The sequence below is a fragment of the Macaca nemestrina genome, chromosome X (genome assembly GCF_043159975.1).
Source record: "Macaca nemestrina isolate mMacNem1 chromosome X, mMacNem.hap1, whole genome shotgun sequence".
Taxonomy (NCBI): domain Eukaryota; kingdom Metazoa; phylum Chordata; class Mammalia; order Primates; family Cercopithecidae; genus Macaca; species Macaca nemestrina.
Window position 1 is genome coordinate 48,182,863 of NC_092145.1, and position 24,244 is coordinate 48,207,106.

The 24,244-nt window shown below is 36.0% G+C and overlaps 1 protein-coding gene across 8 annotated transcripts in view; it reads left to right on the plus strand.

Annotated features, from left to right (window-relative positions):
• Positions 1–24,244, plus strand: part of LOC105490443 (nucleoporin 62 C-terminal like) — a 136,038-nt gene that overhangs the window by 92,695 nt on the left and 19,099 nt on the right. For 6 of the 8 annotated variants that reach the window (XM_071088460.1, XM_071088462.1, XM_071088458.1 and 3 more), the window contains 6 exons: positions 2,259–2,394; positions 9,736–9,886; positions 10,476–10,525; positions 10,671–10,805; positions 12,837–12,948; positions 15,935–16,001. In XM_071088460.1, coding sequence (XP_070944561.1) covers positions 2,259–2,394; positions 9,736–9,886; positions 10,476–10,525; positions 10,671–10,805; positions 12,837–12,948; positions 15,935–16,001 — 651 coding nt within the window. The remainder of the gene's footprint in view (positions 1–2,258; positions 2,395–9,735; positions 9,887–10,475; positions 10,526–10,670; positions 10,806–12,836; positions 12,949–15,934; positions 16,002–24,244) is intronic. The other 2 variants (XM_011756058.3, XM_011756059.3) reach the window with 1 other exon arrangement.

Consider the following 24,244-nt stretch of genomic DNA (forward strand, 5'->3'; position numbering starts at 1 on the left):
TGGGGTTTCACCATGTTGGCCAGGCTCGTCTCAAACTCCTGACCTCCAGTGATATACCTGCTTCAGCCTCCCAAAGTGCTGGGATTACAGGTGTGAGCCACCCTGCCTAGCCAATTATACATCTTTGAATACCTATCGATGTTAGGAAATACAGATTACTTTATTAGAAAACCATCTTTGGGTGAAGATATTCTCCTTTACAAGAAGGGCTCATTTAAAAAAAAAATTATTTCTGTCTTGAATGCAGTAGTTACTCAGTGTTTGGGTGAATTAATCAATAAAGGGAGTCTATTGGCATTATCATTAATTTTTAGCATTTCTGAGGAAGGTTTTCCTTTCAGATAAGATTTTTGTTCTCAGATGAATAAAATGATGACTTATGGTTGTAAAGAATATCACGCAAGATCCAATCTGTAATCTCTCCACTGTTCTAACCATAGTGACTCCTGGGCTTCTTTGTGATTGGGCATGGTCTACCTCTGTGATGCACATTTCACCCTCACAAGGGCTAACATAAAGAATGGGGAATTATCATGAGAACCTTTGTGGCCAAAAAGGAATTGGAGTCTCGTGGAATTCAAGTAAAGTCATTGCCATGACACTGTTACTTTAAGGAAATTGGAACTTAAGATTATTCTTAGGGCACCTTTAGGGACCTGCCAAATCAAATATTGCATAGGCATAATTCAGTTATTCTCCCTTTGTCTACTTTTTTCTTTTTTTAAATTTCTCATTGGTCTCCTTACCTCTTTCTCTGCCTTCCTGCTTTACCTTATCTTTAATTGTGACTTGCTCATGGTCCCTTACTTCTACTTCATCTCTTTCTTCTGTCAGTCCTATCAAGTCTCTCTGCCTATAGTTGGATTCCTTCTATACTTTTGGAAATATTTCCCAGTATCTGCCTAGAGTCAGATTTTTTCCATATTGCTAAATTTTTGGAAATGAAATTCTGACTCATATTAATCCTGTTTCGCTAGAGCTTTTTGTGCCAGACCCTCAGGTAGGCTGCTAGTAGTACATTGGATGGCTTCCCATCCTTCAGTTGGCCATCCTGCCCAGTCAACTGTGAACCAGGAACAAAAAGGACAGTTATCTGGAACAAAGAATGGGTATTTGAACTTGTTCCCTCAGCAGGAATGTTCCCTCAGGCCAGCCTCCGCCAGAGTAGTCAGTGGTTGTAGCAGGCACCATGGTTTATGAATTTATCTGGTGTGGCCATTAATCTGAAACTATTGCTAATTTGGAAAGCAAAGCTAACATAAAACAAACAATCATGTACATTATATTTTCATAACAGATTCCTTGTTACAGAAGCAACATTTACTAGTTGTAAGAACATTTGAAAATACCGAGACCAAAAAGAAGAAAATAAAACCTTCCCAGTTCCCTAGCAGCCACAATTTTCTGTGCATTGTTCATTAAGTGCTCAGTGTGTAATAAGACCCAAAAGTGCTGCAGAAATTTAGAAAACCAAAGGAAACTATGAGTAGGAGAGAAGTAGGTGATAAATATGGGGAACAAAGAATTTGAGTCAAGCCATGAAGGATACTTAGGATTTTATCTATAGAGAGCAGGACATTCTAATAGGGGTGTAACAGAAAAAGACACATAAGAGAGAGTCTGGGCTGTAGATAAAGCTTTGAGAGGCTTTTGACTAGGGTTTGCAAAAATGCATGCCTAGTATTGACTGTGGTATAAAGAAATAGGCACTCTTTCCTATTGATAGGGACATAAACTGGCAAAATCAAACGTTTAGATAGGGCAATTTGGCAAGTTATGTTAAAATTTAGAGCATGCTGACACTTTGATCTAGAAATTTTATTTCTAGGAATTAATTACACAGATACAGTCATGTAAGTATGCAAAGATATAGATGTACAGAGATCTTTTGTAAATTGCAATTATTCTTTTCTTGAAAGTTTCATAAAACTTACCAGCAGTGACATCTGGGACTGGAGTTTTCTTTATGAGAAGAATTTTGAAGACTGATTTGATTTCTTTCATGGTTATTGGGCTGGTTAGAAGTTTTATTTTTCTATGAATTTATCCAGGATTTTTAGTTTTCAGCTGGAAAGTTAATCCAGGTACCTGGCCTGCCATTTATTATTTCATATTACAACAGTGTTGAATTCAAATCTGCATCTTTGAGTTCAAATTTGTATTTTTAAAAATGCCTCCATAATTTTAAATCTGAACGATAAAGGCTTAAATGAAACAATTTCTCATTTCTTACTAACATTATACACTTTATTTTCCAGTTACAACTTCAACGACTACCACCACCACTTTCACCACCAACACTACTACCACAATCACCAGTGGCTTTACTGTGAACCAAAACCAACTGTCATCAAGAGGGTTTGAAAACCTTGTACCTTATACTTCAACTGTTAGGTAAGCCTATTTATTTAAAAACTTGCATGTGTTTCATTTTATTTATCATGTACAAGACATTTGCTTGGATAACTTTAGAATAATATTTGAAAGTTAGCTAAATGATTGAGTTGAGGGAACAGTTAAGAGAAAGATTTCTGTAGCTTAGGAAGTTGAATAACTAACAGCACACCTTTGCCTTCTGAATATCATTATAATAGAATCATTACTATTACGAATAATAGCTACCACTTATTGTGTAATTACTGTATGTTTGGCAAGATGACAATGCATTACAAGCATCATGTCATTTATCCTCACAGTAACCCTATGAGGTAGGCAGTATTTTCATTCCCATTTTGTAGGTGAGAAAACGAGAGCATACAGAGATTTTATAATCTGCTCATAGTTGCATACTTGTTAATGGTTGATCCAGGATTAAAATTCAGGCAGTCAAACTCTGGATATACAGGCTCTGGAGCCTGTATATGATGTTTCTCTCTAGTATTTGTTCATTTTTTAAGTTAAGCTTTTTATTTTGAGATAATTGTAGAGTCACATGTATATGTAAGAAATAATACACAACATTCTGTATGGTCTTTATATCATTTCCTCCAGTGATAACATCTTAACAGTAATATAGTATAATATCACAACCAAGATATTGATATTGCTATAGTCAAAATTCAGAACAGTTTTATCACTACAAGGATTCCTCCTGTTGCCCTTATATAGCCACACCCACTCCCCTCCTTTCCTTGACCCTGAGCAACAATTAATGTTCTCTATTTCTATAATCTTGACATTTCAAGAGTGTTGTGTAGATAGAGTCATATATATGTGACCTTTGGGAATTGGATTTTTTATTCAGCATAATTCCTTGTGATCCACCCAAGTTGTCATGAGCATCAATAGTTTGTTCTTTTTTATTTCTGAGTAGTATTCCATGGTATTTTGGATGCACCATGGTTTGTTTAACCATTCACCTGTTGATGGACATACAGGCTGTTTCCAGTTTTTTTGATATTATGAAAAAAGCTGGTGTGAACATTGGTGTACATGTTTATTGTGAATATAAGTATTTCTCTGGGATAAATGCCTAGGAGTGCTGTTGTTGGGTGGTATGGTGGTTACATGTTTTTTGTTTGTTTGTTTTGTTTTTTAAGAAACTGTCAAATTCTTTTCCAGGGTACTGTGCCATTTTACATGCCTACTAGCAATGTATGGGTGATCCAGATTGTCTGCATTCTTGCCAGAATTTGGTGTTGTCACTATTTTTTATTTTAGCCCTTCTGACAGATGTGAAGTGATATCTCATTATGGTTTTAATTTGCATTTCCCTGATGACTAATGATGTTGAAAGTCTTCTCACATGTTTATTGCCATCAGTAGAGCCTCTTTGGTGAAATGTGTGTTCATATCTTTTGTCCATTTTCTATTTGGATTATTTGATTTTTTTACTGTTTGGTTTTGAGAGTTTGTTATGTACTCTATATGCCAGTCTTTTGTCAGATATGTGGCTTATAAGTATATTCTTTAACTGTGTAACTTGGCTTTTTATCCTCTTAACAGGGTCCTTTTGTTGTATCAAAACCTTTAATTAATGAGTTACAATTTATCACATTTTCTTTTAATGAATTGTGCTTTTAGTGTCAATTATAAGAAATCTTTTCTTAGCCCTAGATCCCAAAGATTTTCTTCTGTGTTTTTCTAAAAGTTTTATAGTTTCACATTTTACATTTAAGCTTGTGATCCATTTTGAGTCAATTTTTATATAAGGTGTGAGGTTTAGGTCAAGATTAATTTTTTTTTGTCTGTGGATGTCGAGTTTTTCTAACATCATTTATTGAAAGACTATCTTCCCCCCAAATTGCTTTTGCACCTTTGTCAAAAATCAATTTGTGTCAAATGCTTTTTCAGCCTCAGTTGATAGTCTTTTAAGATTCTGTTTCTTTATCTTGGTGAAGTGGTAGATTACACTGATTGATTTTCAGATGTTCAACCAGCCCTGCATATGTTAAATAAATCCCACTTGATCATGGTGTATAATTTTTTGATACATTTTTAAAAATTTGGTTTCCTGGTATTTTGTTTGAGGACTGTTGTATCTAAGTTCATGAGAGATATTAGTCTGTAGTTTTCTTCTTCTTTTATGTCTCTAGTTTTGATATCAGGGTAATATTGGCTCTATAAAATGATCTTAAAAGTATTCTGTTTTCTGTTTTCTAAAAGAAATAATGTAAATAGGGGTATTTATTTACTTCTTATTATTATTTTCTGAGACAGAGTCTCACTGTGATGCCCAGGCTAGAGTGCAGTGTCAAGATCTTAGCTCACTGCATCCTCCACCTCCCAGGTTCAAGTGATTCTCCTGCCTCAGCCGAGGCCTCCTGAGTAGCTGGGATTACAAGCTCCTGCCACCACATCCAGCTAATCTTTGTATTTTTAATAGAGACGGGTTTCACCATGTTGGCCAGGCTGGTCTCGAACTCCTGACCTCAAGTGATCTGCCCGCCTCGGCCTCCCAAAGTGCTGGGATTACAGGCGTGAACCACCATGCTCCACTAAAGGGGCTTTTAGGCTAAAGGGGATTTTAAATTACAAATCAATTTCTTTAGTGGTTCTAGAACTATTCAGGTTATCTAGTTAATCTTTGATGAATGTGTGGTTTTTAAAGAGTTGGCCCATTTTTTATGTTGTTAAATTTGTGAGTATAAAGTTGTTCATAGTATTTCATTATTGTCCTTTTAATGGTTGTAGGGATATTCCTGTTTCATTTCTGATATTAGTGGTTTGTGTCTTTCTTTTATCAATTTTATCGATCTCTTCCCAAAGAGCCAGCTTTTGTTTAATTAATTATTCTCTATTCTTTTCATGTTTTCAATTTCACTGATATCTACTCTATTATTTCCTTCCTTCTGATTGTACTGCGTTCATTTTGCTCTTTTTCTAGTTTGTTGAGGTGTGAACTCAGACTATTGATTTGAGACTTTTCCTATTTTTTAACATACACATTTAGTGCTATAAATACCCCACTCAACACTTCCTTAACTGTGACCTACATATTACGTTATATTGTGATTTCATTCAGCTCTATATACTTATTAAATTTCCTTTGTGAATCCCTCTTTTACTAATTTATCATTTAGAAGTGTGTTGTTTAATTTCCAAGTGTTTGGAGATTTTCTTGTTGTTTTTTCTGTATTTATCGCTACTTTGATCCCATTGTGGTATTAGAATATGCTTTGTATGATTTTAGTTCTTTTATATTTATTTAGGTTTGTTTTGTGGGTGAGTATACAGTCTGTCTTGATGAATGTTTCATGGACATTTGAAAATTGTGTTTTCTGCTGTAGGGTGGAATGTTCTATATATGTAAATTAGATTCTGTTGCTTCACTGTAATTTCAGATTCTGTATTATTGGAGTCTTTCTGTCTAGTAGTTCTTTCAGTTGTGGAGAGTGGCTTTTTGAAATCTCCGCCTTTAATTGTGGACTTCTCTATTTCTCCATTTAGCTCTATCAGTTTTTATTTCATGTATTTTGAGGCTTTCTTGTTTGGTCGCCTACACATGTAGGATTGTTAGCCTTCCTGATGCCTTGATTCCTTTATCACTATGTAATGTCTCTCTTTGGTTCTAGTAATTTTCTTTGCTCTGTAGTCCACTTTATTTGATATTAATATAGCCATTTCTTTTTAAAAAATGAAGCTTGCATTCTTTCCATTCTTTTACTTTCAAACTGTGTATTAATATATCCTTGTATTTGAAGTGAATTTCTTATAAACAGTATATTGTTGGATCATTTTTTATTCACTCTTCCAGTCTCTGTATTTTATTGGTATGCTTAGCACATTTATATTTAAGGTAACTATTCATATGTTAGAGCTTAAATCTGCCATTTTATTTGTTGCTTCTGATTTTTGTTCTTCTCTTTCCTTTTTTTACTCTGCTGTCGGTTGTTTGAATATTTTTGGGGGGTTTCATCTTGTTCTGTTAATAGTGTTTTTAAGTACATTATTTTGTATAGTTTTATTACTGGTTGCTCTAGGTATTCCAGATACATGCATTACTTACAACAGTGTAGTCATACCACTACACTGTGTGGGTGAAATACAGAAACCTTAATTTCATTTAATTCCTTTTACCCTTCTTAGCTTTTAAGTATGGTTGTCTCAGCCATTTCTTCTGTGTACATTGAATATCACATCACATGGGGTTATAATTTTTAGTTCAGCCATCAAATGATTTAAGAAACGAGAAGTAGAATAGTATATTTACCCTTGTCTATACCAATTTTGATATTCCTTCCTTTATATCAGGGGTCCTCAACCCCTGGGTCAAAGACCAGTACTGATCTGTAGCATGTTAGGAACCGGACCACACAACAAGAGGCCAGCAGCAGGTGAGCATGCATTAATTACTGCCTGAGCTCCACCTCCTGTCAGATCAGACATTAGATTCTCATAGGAGCGTGAACCCTATAGTAAACTGCACATGCAAGGGATCTAGGTTGTACACTCCTGATGAGAATCTAACGCCTGATGATCCTCCTGCAGGCCCCTCCCACCGTCTGTGGAAAAAGTGTCTTCCACAAAACCAGTTCCTGGTGCCTAAAAGGTTGGGGATCGCTGCTTTATATGATGTTCCAAGTCTTCTGTTTTCATTTCCTTTCTGTTTAATCTTCAAGGGTAGGTTTGCTAGCAACAAATTCTCTTGATTTGACTTTGTGTGAGAATATCTTTATCTCCCCCTTCATTTCTGAAGGACATTTTCACCAGATACAGAAGTCATTGTTGACACTTTTTTTTCATTCAGTGCTTGGTTTTAGATGAGAAATCTACTGTCATCTAAACTGATATTCCTTTTTAAGTAATGCATTTTTTTCTTTCTGGTTGCTTTCAAGATTTTTTTTCTTTGTCTTTAGTTTTCAGAAGTTTAATTATTTTGTGTCTTAGTGTGGATTTGAGTTATTCTGTTTGGAGTTTGTCCAGCTTCTTGAATCTGTGGGTTTATATCTTTTGACAAACTTTGAGAGTTTTCAATCTTTTTTTTTTTTTAATATGTTTTTCAGTCCCATTCTCTCTTTCCTCTCTTTCTGGAACTCTTATCATACAAATGTTACTTCTTTTATTATTGTCCTCCAAGTCCTTGAGACTTTTTTCATTTGTTTCTGCAAAGTTTTTCTTTGTTTTTCTGTAAATTCTATTTGTCTGTCATCAAGTTTTCTTCTTCTATCCTCTGTTGACTGCATTCTCTTATCAAACTCCTTAGGTGAGCTTGTTATTTCAGTTATTTTACATTTCAGTTCTATATCTTTCATTTGGTTGTTTTTCATAATTTCTATTTATTTGCTGAGATTTTCTATTTTTTCATTTGTTTTAAGAAAATTTGAAATGGCTTGTTTGAGCCTTTTTTTGATGGTTACTTTAAAATTCTTTTCAGATAATTCCAATATCTGATACCTCTCAGTGTTGGCATCTGTTGTCTTTTCTCTTTCAAGTAGTGGGTTTTCTGGGTTTTGATATGATGGGTAATTTTTAAAATTTTATCTTGGACATTCTGTCTATTATGTTAGGAAAGTCTAGGTCCTATTTTCATCTTTTTTTTTTTTTTTTTTTTTTTTTTTTTTTGAGACGGAGTCTCGCTCTGTCGCCCAGGCTGGAGTGCAGTGGCGCGATCTCGGCTCACTGCAAGCTCCGCCTCCCGGGTTCACGCCATTCTCCTGCCTCAGCCTCCCGAGTAGCTGGGACTACAGGCGCCCACAACCGCGCCCGGCTAATTTTTTGTATTTTTAGTAGAGACGGGGTTTCACCGTGGTCTCGATCTCCTGACCTTGTGATCCGCCCGCCTCGGCCTCCCAAAGTGCTGGGATTACAGGCGTGAGCCACCGCGCCCGGCCATCTCATCTTTTTTTTTTTCATCAAGCATCTCTTTATTGACATGTAGTACAAGGGATGGGTGTGTTTGTATGTTCAACTTCCCACTGGACCTTACCTACACCACTCCAGCAAAAGTGGAGCACTTATTCACACGCTGTCTCAAGGCAGATGGGTGGTTTGGAAACTCTGCTTCCCGCTTAGCCTCATTGACTCATTGCTCATGAAAGGCGAACATTGCATGCTACCACTTTATTGCCAGTAAGTGGAGATGTAAGCTCAGTTCCCAGCTGGGCCCTGGAGCCCCCAGATCAAGGGGAAGTGGAGGACTGACTCACACTGCTTAGTTGCTGCAGGTGGAGGCAGAATTTAAGCTTCCTGTTGGCCCCACTGACACAAGGGGAGGGAAGAAGCATGATGTCAACTACTCTGTTTCATATCACTTCATTCAGCCTCCTTGGTTGGTATGAAGGCTTAGCTCTCTACTGGGCCCAGCTGACACAGGCTCATGGGAGAAGGGGGACAAAGTACTGACTAGGCATTCTTTGCCCTACCTCATTTAGTCTGGCTTTGCCAGTGGATGTGGAGGTCAAGCTTCTCATTGGGCATTGCTGACCCCATGGATGGTAGGAAGTGGGATCCCTACAGGTCCTAACTTGAATTACCTTGTTCAGTTGTAATGATGCTGGGTGGGTATAGAGATTCAGCTCCCCACTGGGTCTCTCTGACACCAGAGGCAAGAGGTGAAGCCTAATGGTGACTAAACCCTGCCTCTTCTGCCTCATTGAGCCTTGTTGCTACTGGGTAGGAATTTAGGTTCAACTTGTCATTGGATCCCACAGAAAGAACCCTGGTGGAGGAACTGGAATTGTGCCTGTGTCTTCCACTTAGGGAATTGATGATTACCTTCCCACTGAGCCCTGCTGACACTGCCACAGCAGAGGAATCAGCATTGACTGGCTCTGCTGGCCAAGGGATCAAAGATTAGCTAGTTACTGAGCCTTTTTTGATACCACTTGGCAGGGGAATCAGAGTTCTACATGGTTCTGCCCAGTGGGGAATGCCCACTCTCTTGTGGATACTTCTCAGACAGGGAATGGGTCACTTTGACTAAGAGCTGGGGGAGAGAGAATCCTATCTCCTTAGCTATGCCTACCCAGAAAGGAGCTTCTGTCATGCTGAGCTGGGATGAGGGGAAGAGAAAGAGCAGATTATGGCACAGACTTTAGCTATTCTTGCTGTGATTTAGTAGGTTTCTTAATAAATCTTTATTTACTATATTCCTCTAGGATAATTTCAAGTGACTTTGAGGGGTTGTTTTTTTAAATCATCTTTACCAGTTATGTTTGTTTTCTTGGGGTGCAGGTACGGGAAACTCCTTACATGCTGTTTTCTTCTCAGAGTCCTCCTGAGTTCATTTTTAAAATCTGATCACACTTTTTAAAGTATGATTATTGGATCATCCTGCATCCTTTTATGTTTTAGTGTAGTAGCAACTCCTGTGATGACATATGGTCACCTGGAGGGTCTTATAAATGAGTGGAACCTTGAGCTGGAAGATCAAGAGAAGTACTTTCTTCTCCAGGCCACTCAGGTCAATGCTTGGGACCGTACATTGATTGAGAATGGTGAGATGGTAAGAAGATGTTTTCATTAATCTACCTATATTGTGCAAGTATTTACAGATGAACATAAGAACATAGACCTGTGTTTTGTGGTTTTCTTTGTTGTTGTTTTGTTTATGTTTTTGTTTTTTGAGACAGGGTCTTGCTGTATCACCTAGGCTGGAACACAGTGGTGCAATCACAGCTCACTGCAGCCTCAATCTCCCTGGCTCAAGCAATCCTCCTACCTCAGCCTCCTAAGTAGCTGGGACCACAGGGGCACACCAGCACCCCCAGCTAATGATGTGTGTGTTTTTTCAGTAGAGATAGGGTCTCACTGCATTGCCCAGTCTGATCTCAAACTCCTAGGCTCAAGTGATCTTCTTGCCTTAGCCTCGCAAAGTGCTGGGATTATAGGCATGAGCCACCATACCCAGCCCTGTGGTTAATTCTCTATTCCAATATTGGTGAGCAGTTCAAAATATATTCCTTAGGTAATAAGTACCCTGAATAAAAGGAAATCTTTCATATTTGAAGTGTATTTGAGAAAATTAATATTGCTCTAAAATTGTTATATAAATTCAAATACTTATATTGTTGTATTCATATTTCTCTTTATAGATTAGTATTTTACATGGAGAAGTGAACAAAGTGAAACTGGATCAGAAAAGGTAGAACCTTAGATTTCCTTGGTTGAAAGATTAAAGACCTATCTTTTTATTCAGTGTTTTTTTTCCCTCTGTAGTTTGTTAACTCTTTTCTTTTTGTCACTCCAAATTCCTTTCATCAGCTCTTTTATTAACTTACTTTATTCAGGTTGGAACAAGAATTGGATTTTATCCTGTCAGAGCAGCAGGAACTAGAATTTCTGTTGACTTATTTAGAGGAGGCTACGAGCAACCAGAGTGGACTTCATTATCTGCAGGATGCAGATGAGGAGCGTGTGAAGACGTAAGTAACTGGATAAAGATTGAAGAATGGGGCAGGACTTACATATTATGAGAGCATTCCAGGAACAGAGGGGAAAAGTCGAATTGGAAGGCAAAGAATACAAATCGGTAGAAAGGGACAAGCTTTTGTAGTTGACATTTATCAATTTGTTTGACTGTTTTCTGCTTATCTTTTCTGGATGCTTGTAAATGAGGAAATCATTCTGGCAATTTTGTTTTATAGCATTTTGTTTATTGTTATTACTGTCAACCTTATGCATGTTCACTGTAAAGGTTTTGTATTTGTCAAATTTGTTCTTAAATTAGAAGTACAAATTTTATGTGTGTGGTGTCATGGTATTGTGGGATATTTGTGGTATCCTCTTTATGTTGATTCTGCTAAAACTAATGTTCATGCAATTGCTTTAGTGATAAATCATTTGCTATTTTAAAGGCAATTTGTTAATCTGGAGGCAAACTGTATAGCTTTCAAAAATGGAGTGATTTTGTCAGTGTATTAGGAGGGCTATATTTTATTTGTGAACTCTTCAGTCTTTACCTTCTGTCAGTACAGTGCCAATGTTTCCGAAGTAACTTTATTTCTTTGGAACTGAGGTTTGGTAGTCTGTCAATTTATTAAGTATTAGAATTTGTATGAATGAACAACATAATCTAGACTGAGACTAAATTGGACACATTTTATCAATAACTTATTATGAGTTAAGACTGGGCCTATTTTTAACATGCTTGCAAGTTAACTTTTTTGTAGGAGCATTAAATGTGGTAAGTACAACTAATCTGTATTAACCTAAACCAGTTTCTGCTTTTGTATTTCAACCTTTGTGAATTTTTCTTTTCTTTGTATTGCTTTCTATGCATTCTATCATTTTTTTGAAACATATAGAGTTACATTTTTGGCCATAAGATCCTAACTATAGTTTGAAGAAATCTTCATGACATTAGTTCCTTTCCAGTTGCTCTTTTGTAGTCAGATATATATTCAAGATGAAGTCTTGCTCTGTCGCCCAGGCTGGAGTGCAGTGGCATGATCTCGGCTCACTGCAACCTCTGCCTCCTGGGTTCAAGCGATTCTTCTGCCTCATCCTCCTGAGTAGCTGGGATTACAGGCACGTGCCACCACACCCAGCTAATTTTTGGTATTTTTAGTAGAGACGGGGTTTCACCATGTTGGCCAGGCTGGTCTCGAACTCCTGACTTCATAATCCACTCTCCTCGGCCTCCCAAAGTGCTGGGATTACAGGCATGAGCCACCACATCCGGCCCAGATTTATATTGTGATGAAATATTTACCAGAATCTTCAACAATCTAGGCAACCAATTCTATGGCATAAGTACTATGCCGTAGAAAGGCAGTAGATAGTTGTTACCTACAAATCTAATTGACTCTTTAAATCTTTATACACATTAAGGTTGAAAAATCCTCTGGCCACTTTAATTCTTATAAACATATTTATTGACTGGGTCGTGTGTGTGCACGCCTGTGTGTAGTTTGTGTGGAAATCTTGAGAATTTAGGCAACTAGTGAACTTAGCAGATTTGTCTATCTTTGATTATCATGAAGCTCATTTCTCAAAACATCTTTTTTGCCTGATGGAGTATATTTATATGAGGTTTTATTTTGCAAATTTGTGTATTCAAGATCATTGAAGACATCTCAGCATTTATTGAATATTGCCAAACCCTAAATAACTTCTCTTTTGTATGTAAATGTCCTGTAGGTGTATTTTGACACCTTAAAGGATTCATTTGCTCTACAGATCCCCAGGGTATTCACCTGGAGGATAAATAGGTGATGATAAAAATGGCAAAGTAGATAAAAGCCTTCTCATTTGGAGTCTTTTTAGAATATGGTAATAATAAGTTCACAAATGCTGCATCCATGAAAATATATCAGTGGTCATAATTGAACTCCACTGAAAAGATAGGGGAATTAGGGCAAATCCAATTAGCAGTGTCATGTTTATATGTCAACAAGAATAGGTAGTGGAGAAAACACTTTTTGTTAATCCCTTTATTTTACTTGCCTTTTCAGTTACAGATTAGCAGAGCGTATAGATGCTCAGCTGAAACAAATGGCCCAAGATCTCAAGGATGGTGTTAATCACCTGAATACATTTGAAAGTTCTGCTGACACTACTGATCCGGTGTGTTTACTGCTTTGTGTACTTAGACAACCAAGATTTAGTATGAAATTAGCATTCAGCCAGGTATGGTGGCTCATGCCTAAAACCCGAGCACTTTGGGAGGCCGAGGCAAGAGAATTGCTTTAGGCCAAGAGTTTGAGACCAGCCTGGGCAACATAGTGAGACTCTGCCTCTATAAAAAATGAAAAAATCTATCTGGGCATGGTGGTACACACCTACAGTCCTACTTACTCTGGAGGCTGAGGTGCTATGCTTGCACCACTGTGCTCTAGCCTGGGTGACAGAGTGAGATCCTGTCTCTAAAAAGAAATTAGCATTCTGTGGTTCCTTTAAGCTAGTCCCTTTCATCCATCTTCTATAGTGTTTCTTCTTGCCTCTAGAGATATGAAGCCCCTTGGGTGTGGTTAGTGGAGCAGGAAACATTTAGAGGCAGAAAAGGTTGTGAGCTTTTTGTGGTTATTCCCAGGAAGGTGAAAATATTACTCTTCCCTAAGCTGTCATGGTTTTCTCCCTTATTCTTCACATAACTAAGTATGTACCTGTATTTATTTTTCTGTTCACTTATTAGCCAGTTCATTCTTCTTTTTACATATTTGTTTACATACTCATGTAAGTGTTAGTAGGTATGCTTGTGTCTGTTAAACACAACCAGGCAATCCTTAATTTATGATTAGATTGTATTTTAACATTTGTTAGGCTGACTGTTTGAGACTTTACATTTTTCTATAGAAACTTGGTGAAATATGGTTATTAGGTTTATACCTGCCCCCATAGAATACTACTTAGCTCATAATAAATGTATCGTATCAGTGGAATTACAGCTGAGGCTCCAGTTAGAGTTAAGGTGCTGTGAATTAATTTGGCAGTAAGAAAGAATTGGTTTTTTTTTTTTTCTTTCTCTATACTCTGATCAGAGTTTATTTCCTGTACCTTTCCCTGTTGTCTCAGCAGCTAAATGGAGTCCTCGTTTTCCCATTCCCACTCTGTGGCAGTAATAGTAAGAGGGATCTCCCATTGTGCTTTCTATCAGTTAAATATAATTAGGAGTGAGGCCAGGATCGGGTAGGTGAAGATGAATGACATATATATAAGTGGTGATTATTCTTTAGTAAGCTCTTTGTTCAATTATATACAGACAGTTCTTTATCTACATACACATTACCATTTTTTAATTATAAAGATACAGTGTGTTATAGCTGAGAAAGTATTAGAATTTTAAGTCGTTTAATCTCTCTGGGTCTTGGCTCCTTCTTTTGCAAAATGTCAAGGATAGACTAAATGATCCTAAGTCCCTTCCGGCTATAAAAATTATGCCATTCTCTACTTTGGGTGAATCTAAAGTTGAACAAAGACAAATATAAATTAGTCTGAAATTATTCATGACACCATGTCCCTGTGTTCACACAGATGATCAAGAGTTTACAAAATACAGATTTTCTCTTAATGAAATATTAGATTACCATTGTAATTCCAAAATTGAAAATTGTTTTGTTGTAATAGAATTTTGATGCATAGGTAAATATATGCAGATTTAGACACTCAGCAGAGCTGATTTCTAGTTTCTCCGTGTTGAATTAATATAAGTGGAGTGTTCTCAAACAAGTAAGTAAAAGGAGATTATAATTCTGTCTTTGTCCATTTTCTCTACTTCGCCCTGGATTGTTTTGTTTTAGTTTAGTAGTGGGTAGTAAATGGTTTGAGTCTTTTTGTTTTCCTGGCAGGGGTGATTGGGATGTTTAAGATGAGTCAATTAAAGGGTAATTGCTGTTTGATTGCAGAATAAAAGAAGAAAGAGATCACTGACAGCCCTTTTTGCAGATAGCATAAATCCTTGGACAAGAAACGGGAAAAACATTTTCTGAACAATAATATTCCTGTAGATAATTTATTGTAACCAGATTAACAAAGCTTTATTACTCTGGGTCACATACTAGGGAAGAAAAATAGGAGCTATGTGTTCCAGTATTCACGGTGATGAGATTTATCTTTTTTATTCCCCCCTTTTTTGTGAGCGGCAATGGGAAAGACCACCTAATGTCTAAAAGTTTTATTAAGTAAGTTCATATTATGCACTGTGTTATTCAGTCACATTTTCTTACAAAATCCATAAGGAAAATTAAGTCATCTATATTACCAGTACCCTGATAATATACTGGTGTATTTCTTTCTAGTCTTTTTTGCTATGCTGCTAAAAATACTTCTTTTGTTTTAAAGAGTACTGAAAACTAAATAACTTTTTGTTTTCTGTCTTCACTTAACATTCTTTCATGGTCTTTGCCCAAGATTTTAACCATTCTTTGAAAACATAAGTTTTAATGGTACTACAGTGTTTCATCAGGGTTGACTTTGCCATAATATACTTAATCATTTTTTGCTTGGTAGAGATATTATTTCCAATCTTTAGCCAATATAAAATAGTCCAGTAATCACCACTTACATTTAGATTTGATTATCTACTCTGGATAGGCTCCTGGAAATAGAATATACTGACTGAGTCAAAAGGTATGAATATTTTAAAGCTTTTGATATGTATCATAAAAATTTACATTTTGAAAGGTTGGGTCAATTTATATTACTATTGGCTATATATGAATGTACCTATTTTTCCCACGCACTCAATAACTGAGTATGACCATTTTTTAAAAATTGCTGATTTGGTTGACAGCTGGTGCTATTTTTAATTTTTTATGTGAATTCATTGTCTTGTGAAATGTGTCTTAATGTTCATTATACTGTGGTAGTCAGTTTCTTATTAAATTATAGGTATCCAATTCCTGATATTTACAAATAATTAATTTGAACCAATATATAAAGATAATGAACATTGCAAATATGAATTAGCAAAAAAAACACTGAATTAGTAATTCTCAGTCCATTTCTTACCAGAAGAAATTAAAAGTCACTTCCTAATGTCAATTTCTTATGTTTATTTTTTATTTACCACCTCAGAATAATCATAATCTAAAAGTCTTATATGTGTTTTCAGCTCCACCAGATCTGCAGAATTCTGAATGCCCATATGGAGTCTCTGCAGTGGATTGATCGGAATTCAGGTGGGAGTTTGCTTGTATGCCACTCTGTGTATTTATTGCAAGTAGAAAATGTGATACATGTCAGTTGTATGCTCCATGATCAAACTCATATAAAAGCTGTTGTATGGGTGTTGCTTAACTCACAGTATGTGTATTTTAGTTCTGAAAAACTGTAATTCCTTATTTTTTTAAATGAAATACACATAGGATAAACTAGAAATTAATGAAAATAGAGGATGGATAGCAATGGGGCACATAGAGTTGGGATAGAAGCAAGACTTCTATGAATATGCCTTTTTATACAGTTTTGACTTGGGGACCATATAAATGTTTTACATACCAAAAAATTAGAATTAAGTAAAAAATAATGGGAAGGAAGACAAATACTAAAATTGAATACATACTGAAACTAAACAAACCTACATAACTAATTTATAATGATCACCCAGTTCAGATAACTTTTGAACATAGTGTTCTTGATGATGCATCCTTCTAGGATGTCATCTTAAGGATATAAGGAACCTCAAGGAAATTTTAAACTTTCTCTTAATAGGTTTATTATTAGTTTCAGAATGATAATACCAGTATTACTACCATTTCACATATATTGAGAAATCAAGCAAAGCATATTAGTGATAATAGAAGTCAAGATTTTCATTGAAAGTCACAGAGATAAAAGTTATTTTTCCTCTTCTTTTGTATTTGCATTATAAATTTGAATGTAAGATATCAGTAATTAATTCCTGTTCCTTTGTTCTATACACAGAAATGGCCTAGAAGCAATGACAGACATACCCCAGTGGCAATGAGCACACCTAGAAGCTAGATCTTGGTTTCTAAATGCCATTCTCACTGAAAGGAACCAAGTCTTCTTGGGGAACTGTCTAATCTCATGCCTCAGGCTGGGAAAGTACAGAGTGAGCTTGGGACTTCTTGTGCAAGAAAGCAATCATTGTTAAGTGACTAATAAGGTTATATCAGGCCACAAGATTGTGCTTGAAGGGACTCCCACTGGCCACATTAAGATGGTTTGAACATCAAAAAGAATAGTAATAGTAACAGATTATAATAGATTGAGGGAAAATAAAATCTCATGAATCTATAATGATACTCCAAAAAACAAAGGAAGTACAGGAGAAAGTCTACAGAAGCATGCCAGCAAATTATTAAAAGGAATGATAAAATTAGAAAACTACCATTAATAAAACTTTAAACAGAACACTTTCATTAAGCTCACCCTCATCTTGACACCCAGCCTCATTCGTAAAATGTTCAAACTGTCATTTCTTGGCAGAAAAATATGATAGCAGAAAATGGACCAAATACAGTCTGTAAGTTGCTGAGTTAATTTTTTCAAAACAGCTTTATTGAGGCATAATTTACATACCATAAAGTTCACCCATTTTAATTGTACAATTCAATGAGGAAAAGAGCCATTTTGCAACCCCAGCACGATAGTTGATTCAGGCAAGGATCATCAATGAATGCTAAAACCATTGAGTTTAAGATTGTTGGAGAACAGGATATTTATGTGGTCTCAAAAATATCACTCCGTAGATTACTGAAAAATTACGAAGGACAAAATGTGCCTTTACAACAGCTACCTAACATGTACCACTTTAATGAAGTGATCAAACTTAGCCTCTCCAATAGTAGGATAACTTGACTTTATGTGCCCCTTGATCTGACATGATAAGAAGTATACAATATCATTTATGTAGTAGTCTTATCAAAAATGTTTAAGTTGAATCTAATCATAAGAAAATAATCAGATATTCCACGTGTGAGACATTCTGAAAGATGATGTAATATTCTTACCCAAAATGTTTAACTTGAATCTAATCTCTAGAAAATAATCAGACAAATTCTATGTGTGAGACATTCTGAAAGATAATTGGCTTAGATTCTTCAAAAAGTTTGTTATGAGAAAAAAAATTTGAAACAAACAAAAATAAGTGGATAGTCTTAGATTAAAAGAAGCATAACATTCAAGTCTGCCTTGTTAACCTTGATTAGGTACTGATCAAAACTAAAAAGATATTGTTTAGAATATTGGGGGATTGAATATGGACTGTATATTAAATGATATTAAGGAATTGTTTATTTTACTAGATGTGATAGTTATTATGATTATGTAGGAAAATATCCTTATTCTTAGAAGATTCAGGCTATGTTATTTAGAGAGTTCTCATGTCTGTAGTTTACTTTCAGCAAAAATTTGCCAAGAGAAAGATTTAGCAATTTGTGGCAAAATGTTAACAGTGGGTTAATCTAGGTAAAAGGCATTCATGTGTGTGTTTTTTACTATTCTCTCAACTTCCCTATGGACTTAAAAATTGGGGGGCAGAAATCATTTTTATAGACTTTGCTTAAATATAGAATATAATGAAGCCTAAGGAATTAAGACAAATAGGAGCTGATTAACCAGAGTTACTACTTTTAAAGACGTGGCCTTAAAATAATACAAATTTTATTATTTGGCATTCTAGATTTTTCATTTTCTGCATTAATAGAGGTCATCAACCATGAACTTCTTCAGCTTCTTTACCTTTCAGACATACCTATATCATCATTCATCTTTACTTCCTTCTCTCCTGTGTTAAGGAAAAAATATTCTATCCATTTTGAAACTGTTTTGAATTATCAGAGGGAGGTTAAATTCTATATCACTTTAATATTTTTAAAAACTACCTGATGGGGAGAGGTTTCTAAGTCAGATAGATATGGGTTCAAGTCAAGGCATTACCACTTAATTATTGTGTGACCTTAATTGTTACTTAATCTCTCTGAGTCTGTATCTTCATTTTTAAAATGAGGGATAATATGTACCTGTTAGGGGTTCTGTAAGGATTAAAAGAAGCAATGTCAGTAAATGGTAGTGGCAGAACTGGTTACTGATTCAGAATTTACTATGTTTATGAGGTCAGGTAAGAGAAAAGAAGGGTCATGTGATTCAAAAGGTAGCTATTAAATTGAATCTAGAGAAGGCAGTTCCAGGTAGATTATCACCAAAAACCAGTTACCTAGACTTACCTAGGCAAGTTATAAGAACTGCTGAGATGTGAGAGTGTCAGTAACTAGAAAACACTGAGGAATGAGATTAAACAATGCTTGGCTTAGTTGTCTTCCTGTCGCATGTTTTTCTACAGTGATCAGTGCTTCTTGGGTAGAGTTGAGGAAGGTGTTCAAAAGTAATTTGGGCTGTAGAGAAAAATTATAGTGATTTTTTTTTCTTGGCAGGGATTCTCTTTATCATAAATGAAATCTCAAGGCTTTCAGCCAGTGTTTCCTTAATAAAATTAAGATTGTTAGCATTGAAAGGGACTTACTTTACTTAAATGGAGAAACTGTGGCTCAGAGAGGTTGAATGACTTCTTTAAGAACACACAGCTAATTAATGGTAGAGCTAGGACCAGGATCCAGACTTCCTTATTATCAGAATGGTGTTCTTTCTTCTGGTATGCTCTTAAAACAACTGTAAGGTAGGACCACTGAATATAAAAACAAATCTTAGTCATGTACCTAATAGTAGAGGACAAAGATTATCAAAGTATGATAGTACTTTGGATAGGATATAAGTTCTAGGTATCTGGGGAAAGTTCTAAGTCAACACAGGATAAAAAGAGAAAAACAATGAAGAGTAATGATTACTTGGAGTTACTTTTTTGCTAAAAATTCATTTGAGCTGGAGAGGCGATGAGATTTCATATTGGTTCTCAACTGAGACAAAGGAGGCCATGATAAAGAATGAGAAAAGAAGCCTGGTATTTCTTGACTCTGTGGGCTCCTTTTTGCCATTCTCACCCAAGAAGCCTTTCTTTTTCATATCAGGAAATGACAAGATGAAGAAATTGAGAGTGGCAGGGTTTAATTATGCTGTCTTAACAGAGGTTGTTTTTTGTTATTTTATTTTGTTTTTTAGTAGTTAATTGGATCATTTATGCTAAAATGATCTGTGGACTGAAAAGTTTTAAGAGTAAGCTCAATGAATCCATTTATTCCTACTCAAATAATAGTTATAGAAAAAATAATAGATGTGTTATTTTAACAATACAAATATTACAGTTTTTTACTAAAGAGAAATCTTCAACTTGTATATAGTCAAATCTTTATTTTAAAAGAATTCTGGGAAATGTTTTGATAATTTAATATCTTTAATTTTAATACACATTTTTTCCATCATAAAACATGACAACTGTTGCACTAAGAGGATCACATATTTAACTAAAAAGTTGGCTCTTTAAAAGTGGTTTGGAGGCTGGGCACTGTCTCTCATGTCTGCAATCCCAGCACTTCAGCGATCCCAGGATGGATCGCTTAAGCCCAGGGATTCGAAACCAGCCTGGGCAACAAAGTGAGACCTCATCTCTTAAAAGAAAAAAATAGCTGGGTGTGGTAGCACACACCTGCGGTTCCAGCTACTTGGGAGACTAAGGTAGGAGGTTTGAGCTTGGGAGTTTGATGCTTCAGTGAGCCATGATTGCATCACTACACCCCAGCCTCAGTGACAGTGAGACTGTGTTTAAAAGAAAACGTGGTTTGGAAATGAAACATTGCACTTTAAATATGTTAAAATATTACATAAAAGTCCAGTCAACTTTTCAATATCCATGAATAAGTTACAGAGAACCAGGCCCCTTTCTTTCTCTAACTTATATGATGGGTTAGATAAGTGATGGGACTCAACTAGAAAGGTGTCAAAGTACTAGATAATTGAATTAAGGAGTGTCTGAACATGTGTAGGCAATGATCAATTTTTACATTTGATATTTCCCTCCTTTGTTTAACATTAACTATGCCTTTTTTTCTCCCGATCAGTCTAGATAATTGGGAGTTAGTAGTACTATAGTCGAATACCAGTTTCCCCTCTTGTTATTCTCTTTGTAAAAATTTTCAACATTATTTTGAGGTTGACTTGATGGCAATGCTGCAGTCACACATCTGTCTTCTGAGTTGGTAGTCACTGAAACTGCAGCAACTCCAGTTCTTCTGGGACCACTTATGACAGAATTGGCAATCCATCTGAGCCAATTTGTTACTAGTTTTAAGTATATGGTGCTACTTCTCTTAGAGAGGCGACATGGGGTGAGGGATAGGCATTTTCTGTTTCTTCATATACCAAACCATAATCATGTCTGGTAATATTTATCAAACACCCCAATAAAGGAGTGGGCAATGGAAAAATCTTATACTTGTAATTATTTGAAAGTTCACTGAGTATTTTCATGGCATTTTACTTCTTTCATAAAGTATCCCAAAGCTTCAAGATGAAAATATATTTCATCCATAATTATTGCAGTCTCTTAAGGAATAGAACTGCATAATTATTTAATAGCTGCTCACAACATTTAGGCTGCTGTTCAGGGCAGAGTTACTCCTTACTATAAGCACCATAAGGGATTTTGTAATATTTCCAAAATACAGTCCCATTAGTATGAAGCCGAATGGCTATGAACACCTTATTTTTTTTAATGTAAAACATTCTTAGTTGTCTCTCATGATTTGACTAACTCTTGCAAAAAATGTCATAGGATCATTTTAGAGAAGCAGTTTTGTGTGGTATATCATAATCATACTTTATATTTATCCACTGTTAATATTTATTGTCTGAGGGTATTGTTTTAAATTAGATTTTTTGGAGTTGGATTTTTTTAAGAAGCTTTGGTCCAGACAAGGAAGATTTTTTAAAAATACATATGTATGTATTTTTTGAGACAGGGCCTCACTCTGTCACCCAGGCTGGAGTGCAGTGGCATGATCTTGGCTCACTGCAACCTCTGCCTTCTGGTTCAAGTAATTCTCCTGCCTCACAGCCTCCCAAGTATCTGGGACTAGAGGCATGCACCACCATGCCCAGCTAATTTTTGTATTTTTTGGTAGAGACAGAGTTTCATGGTGTTGGCCAGGCTGGTCTCGAACTCTTGGCTTCAAGTGATTCACCACCTCAGCCTCCCAAAGTGAGGATTACAGGCATGAGCCTCCACACCCGGCCTAAAAATATTTTTATTAATTACTTTCATCCCTCTCATATCTGAAGAGTGTCAGATGCTGAGATGCCAAAAGATGCCTCTGATTTCCAATTAAAGTGCCTTCTTCCTGTTTTGTCTTCTAGAATAGAATCTGATTTACTGAGCAAGGTTGTTTCATTTACTTCGTCTTTTTCTTTAATTCTTTGGGAAATCTTGGTGGCATTGGTTGATTGGTGAGGTCATCTCTTGCGTTCTTGAGTATAATGTTCCACTTCACATACTTGAAAAGCGAATGCCCTTGTTCTGCCAGAGATGTGGTAGCAACACAAAGACATCTCTGTTTGTGAGGTTCACTTTTAGCATCTCTTAACCTCAACAGAGACACCTGGTTGTTCCCAGCGGAGTTAATTGAAAGGTATTTTATGTCTTTCCACTGTTTATTAGCCACTTGCTCATCTTTGTTCCCCTTTACAGACAAAACAGATTTGTTGTCACACCTTTGTCTCTTGATTCTAAAGAACTTCTTGTAGGTTTGATTAAGGTACTAAAATGAGAATTGAGCAAGTATTCAGCTCCTGTTAGGAAAGCGCATGTATGTGATGGTTAACATTCTCAGACCTCCACTTCCCAAACTTCCTTTTCTATATGTAAATCCAGATTTGAAATACACTCAATACATCTGCAAAATTAGATTTCTCACTAATCTACTTATGTACATTTTGTGCCCAAGTGAATTTCCTCAAGCTGGAGAGACTCCCCAGATGAAATATGTAACATAATTTAAATCACTTCCAAATAGCAGAATTTATATTGTTTGTGAGAAGGACGGATTTTTCTCCAAAGCAATTTTCTTTCTGTTACTGGCCAAAAAACAAACACAGTACACTGGAGTCTTACTCTAATGCTTTTTTGGGGCCCATGCTCAGTGGCCACCTCATGGATAAGATAAACTGATGTTATTTCACCAATTAAACTTTGCCAGATGGGATTGAGATAGGCCAGCCGCGTTCTGAGCACTTCAGTGTTTGAAGGGACAACAAATAGTATTTGCTGCGGTGCCAGTTATTAGCTCAGCATAATACTTTTTATTAAAAAATTTCACAGCATTTGGCAAACAGGTGCACTGTAACAGAAAAAGCACTATTATATGGGAATCTAAAGATACAGGTCATAGTAGAAATTCATTAGCTTTGGCCTTTGAGAGGTAACTTAACCTTCTTGAGTTTTTAATTCTTTGTTCCATCCCAGGGTATTGTGGGAATCAAATGGGGTAATATATATTGACATTTTGAAAACTGAAGGCTATATAATTGGAAGATGTTCTTTTAGATGCTAGTTGAAATGACATAGCAGTTGTGACTCTAAATACAAAGCATCTACTATATGCCAAGTCATTGTGTATCTCAGTGTAGGAGGTATAAATATTAATGGCACCTCTGCCTTGAACAGATACAAAGTGAGGGGGTAGGGGTATGGTAAAGGAAGAAGAACATAATATTCAGTTGATTTCCTAGAAAAGGTAGAATTTGAAATGAGACTTGAATAAGTAATAATTTCAACAGGATGACTGAATAAAGATCACTTAAGATATAATAATTCTACTACCTTTTTCTCCTCTGCCTCCATGAATTCGGGATGCTTTCACCATCTTTTCTTTCTACACTCTTCCTTGAAATCTATTTCTTTATTAATTTTGTGTGAAGGGCAGTGCTATACACAAGCAGAATGTCTTGTCACCACCTTAATCAGTGGCAAGACTAGTATGTGTATTCTCATGGCAGAAATGGAGCTTTGTACATCTCTGTAAATACTCTTTTTCCCATCAGATATACTTAGCACTAAGAATTCAGGTACATTTATTCTGAGTGTAACTTTGATTTTAATAAACTGGGTATCTTAAAAGTAGCTATGAATAGTGAGAGGACAGTATTCTCTCTCTTTCATCCTCTTCTCTCTTCCCTCTCCCTGTGTCCTTCCCTTCCTCCGTTTCTGAATGAGAAATAAACCTTAATTATGGCAAGCCCCTAAGATTTCAAGGTTGCTTTTAAACAGCCTAACTAACAACCTAACTAACATAGAAGGTAGATTCGACAATAACTGAAACCTTAGAATGTGGCACTGGCTTAGAAGGCAGGCAACAATGAGGAAACATACGGTGAAGGCTGAAAAGACGGCCAGCCATATTAAGCAGTTAGAACAGATTTGGTAAAACTGTTGCCTAACATAAATTGGGGGTCATATTATATGGCTACTGAGCTGGCAGTTGTAGGAAAAGAGGCTGGGAATCAAAACTTA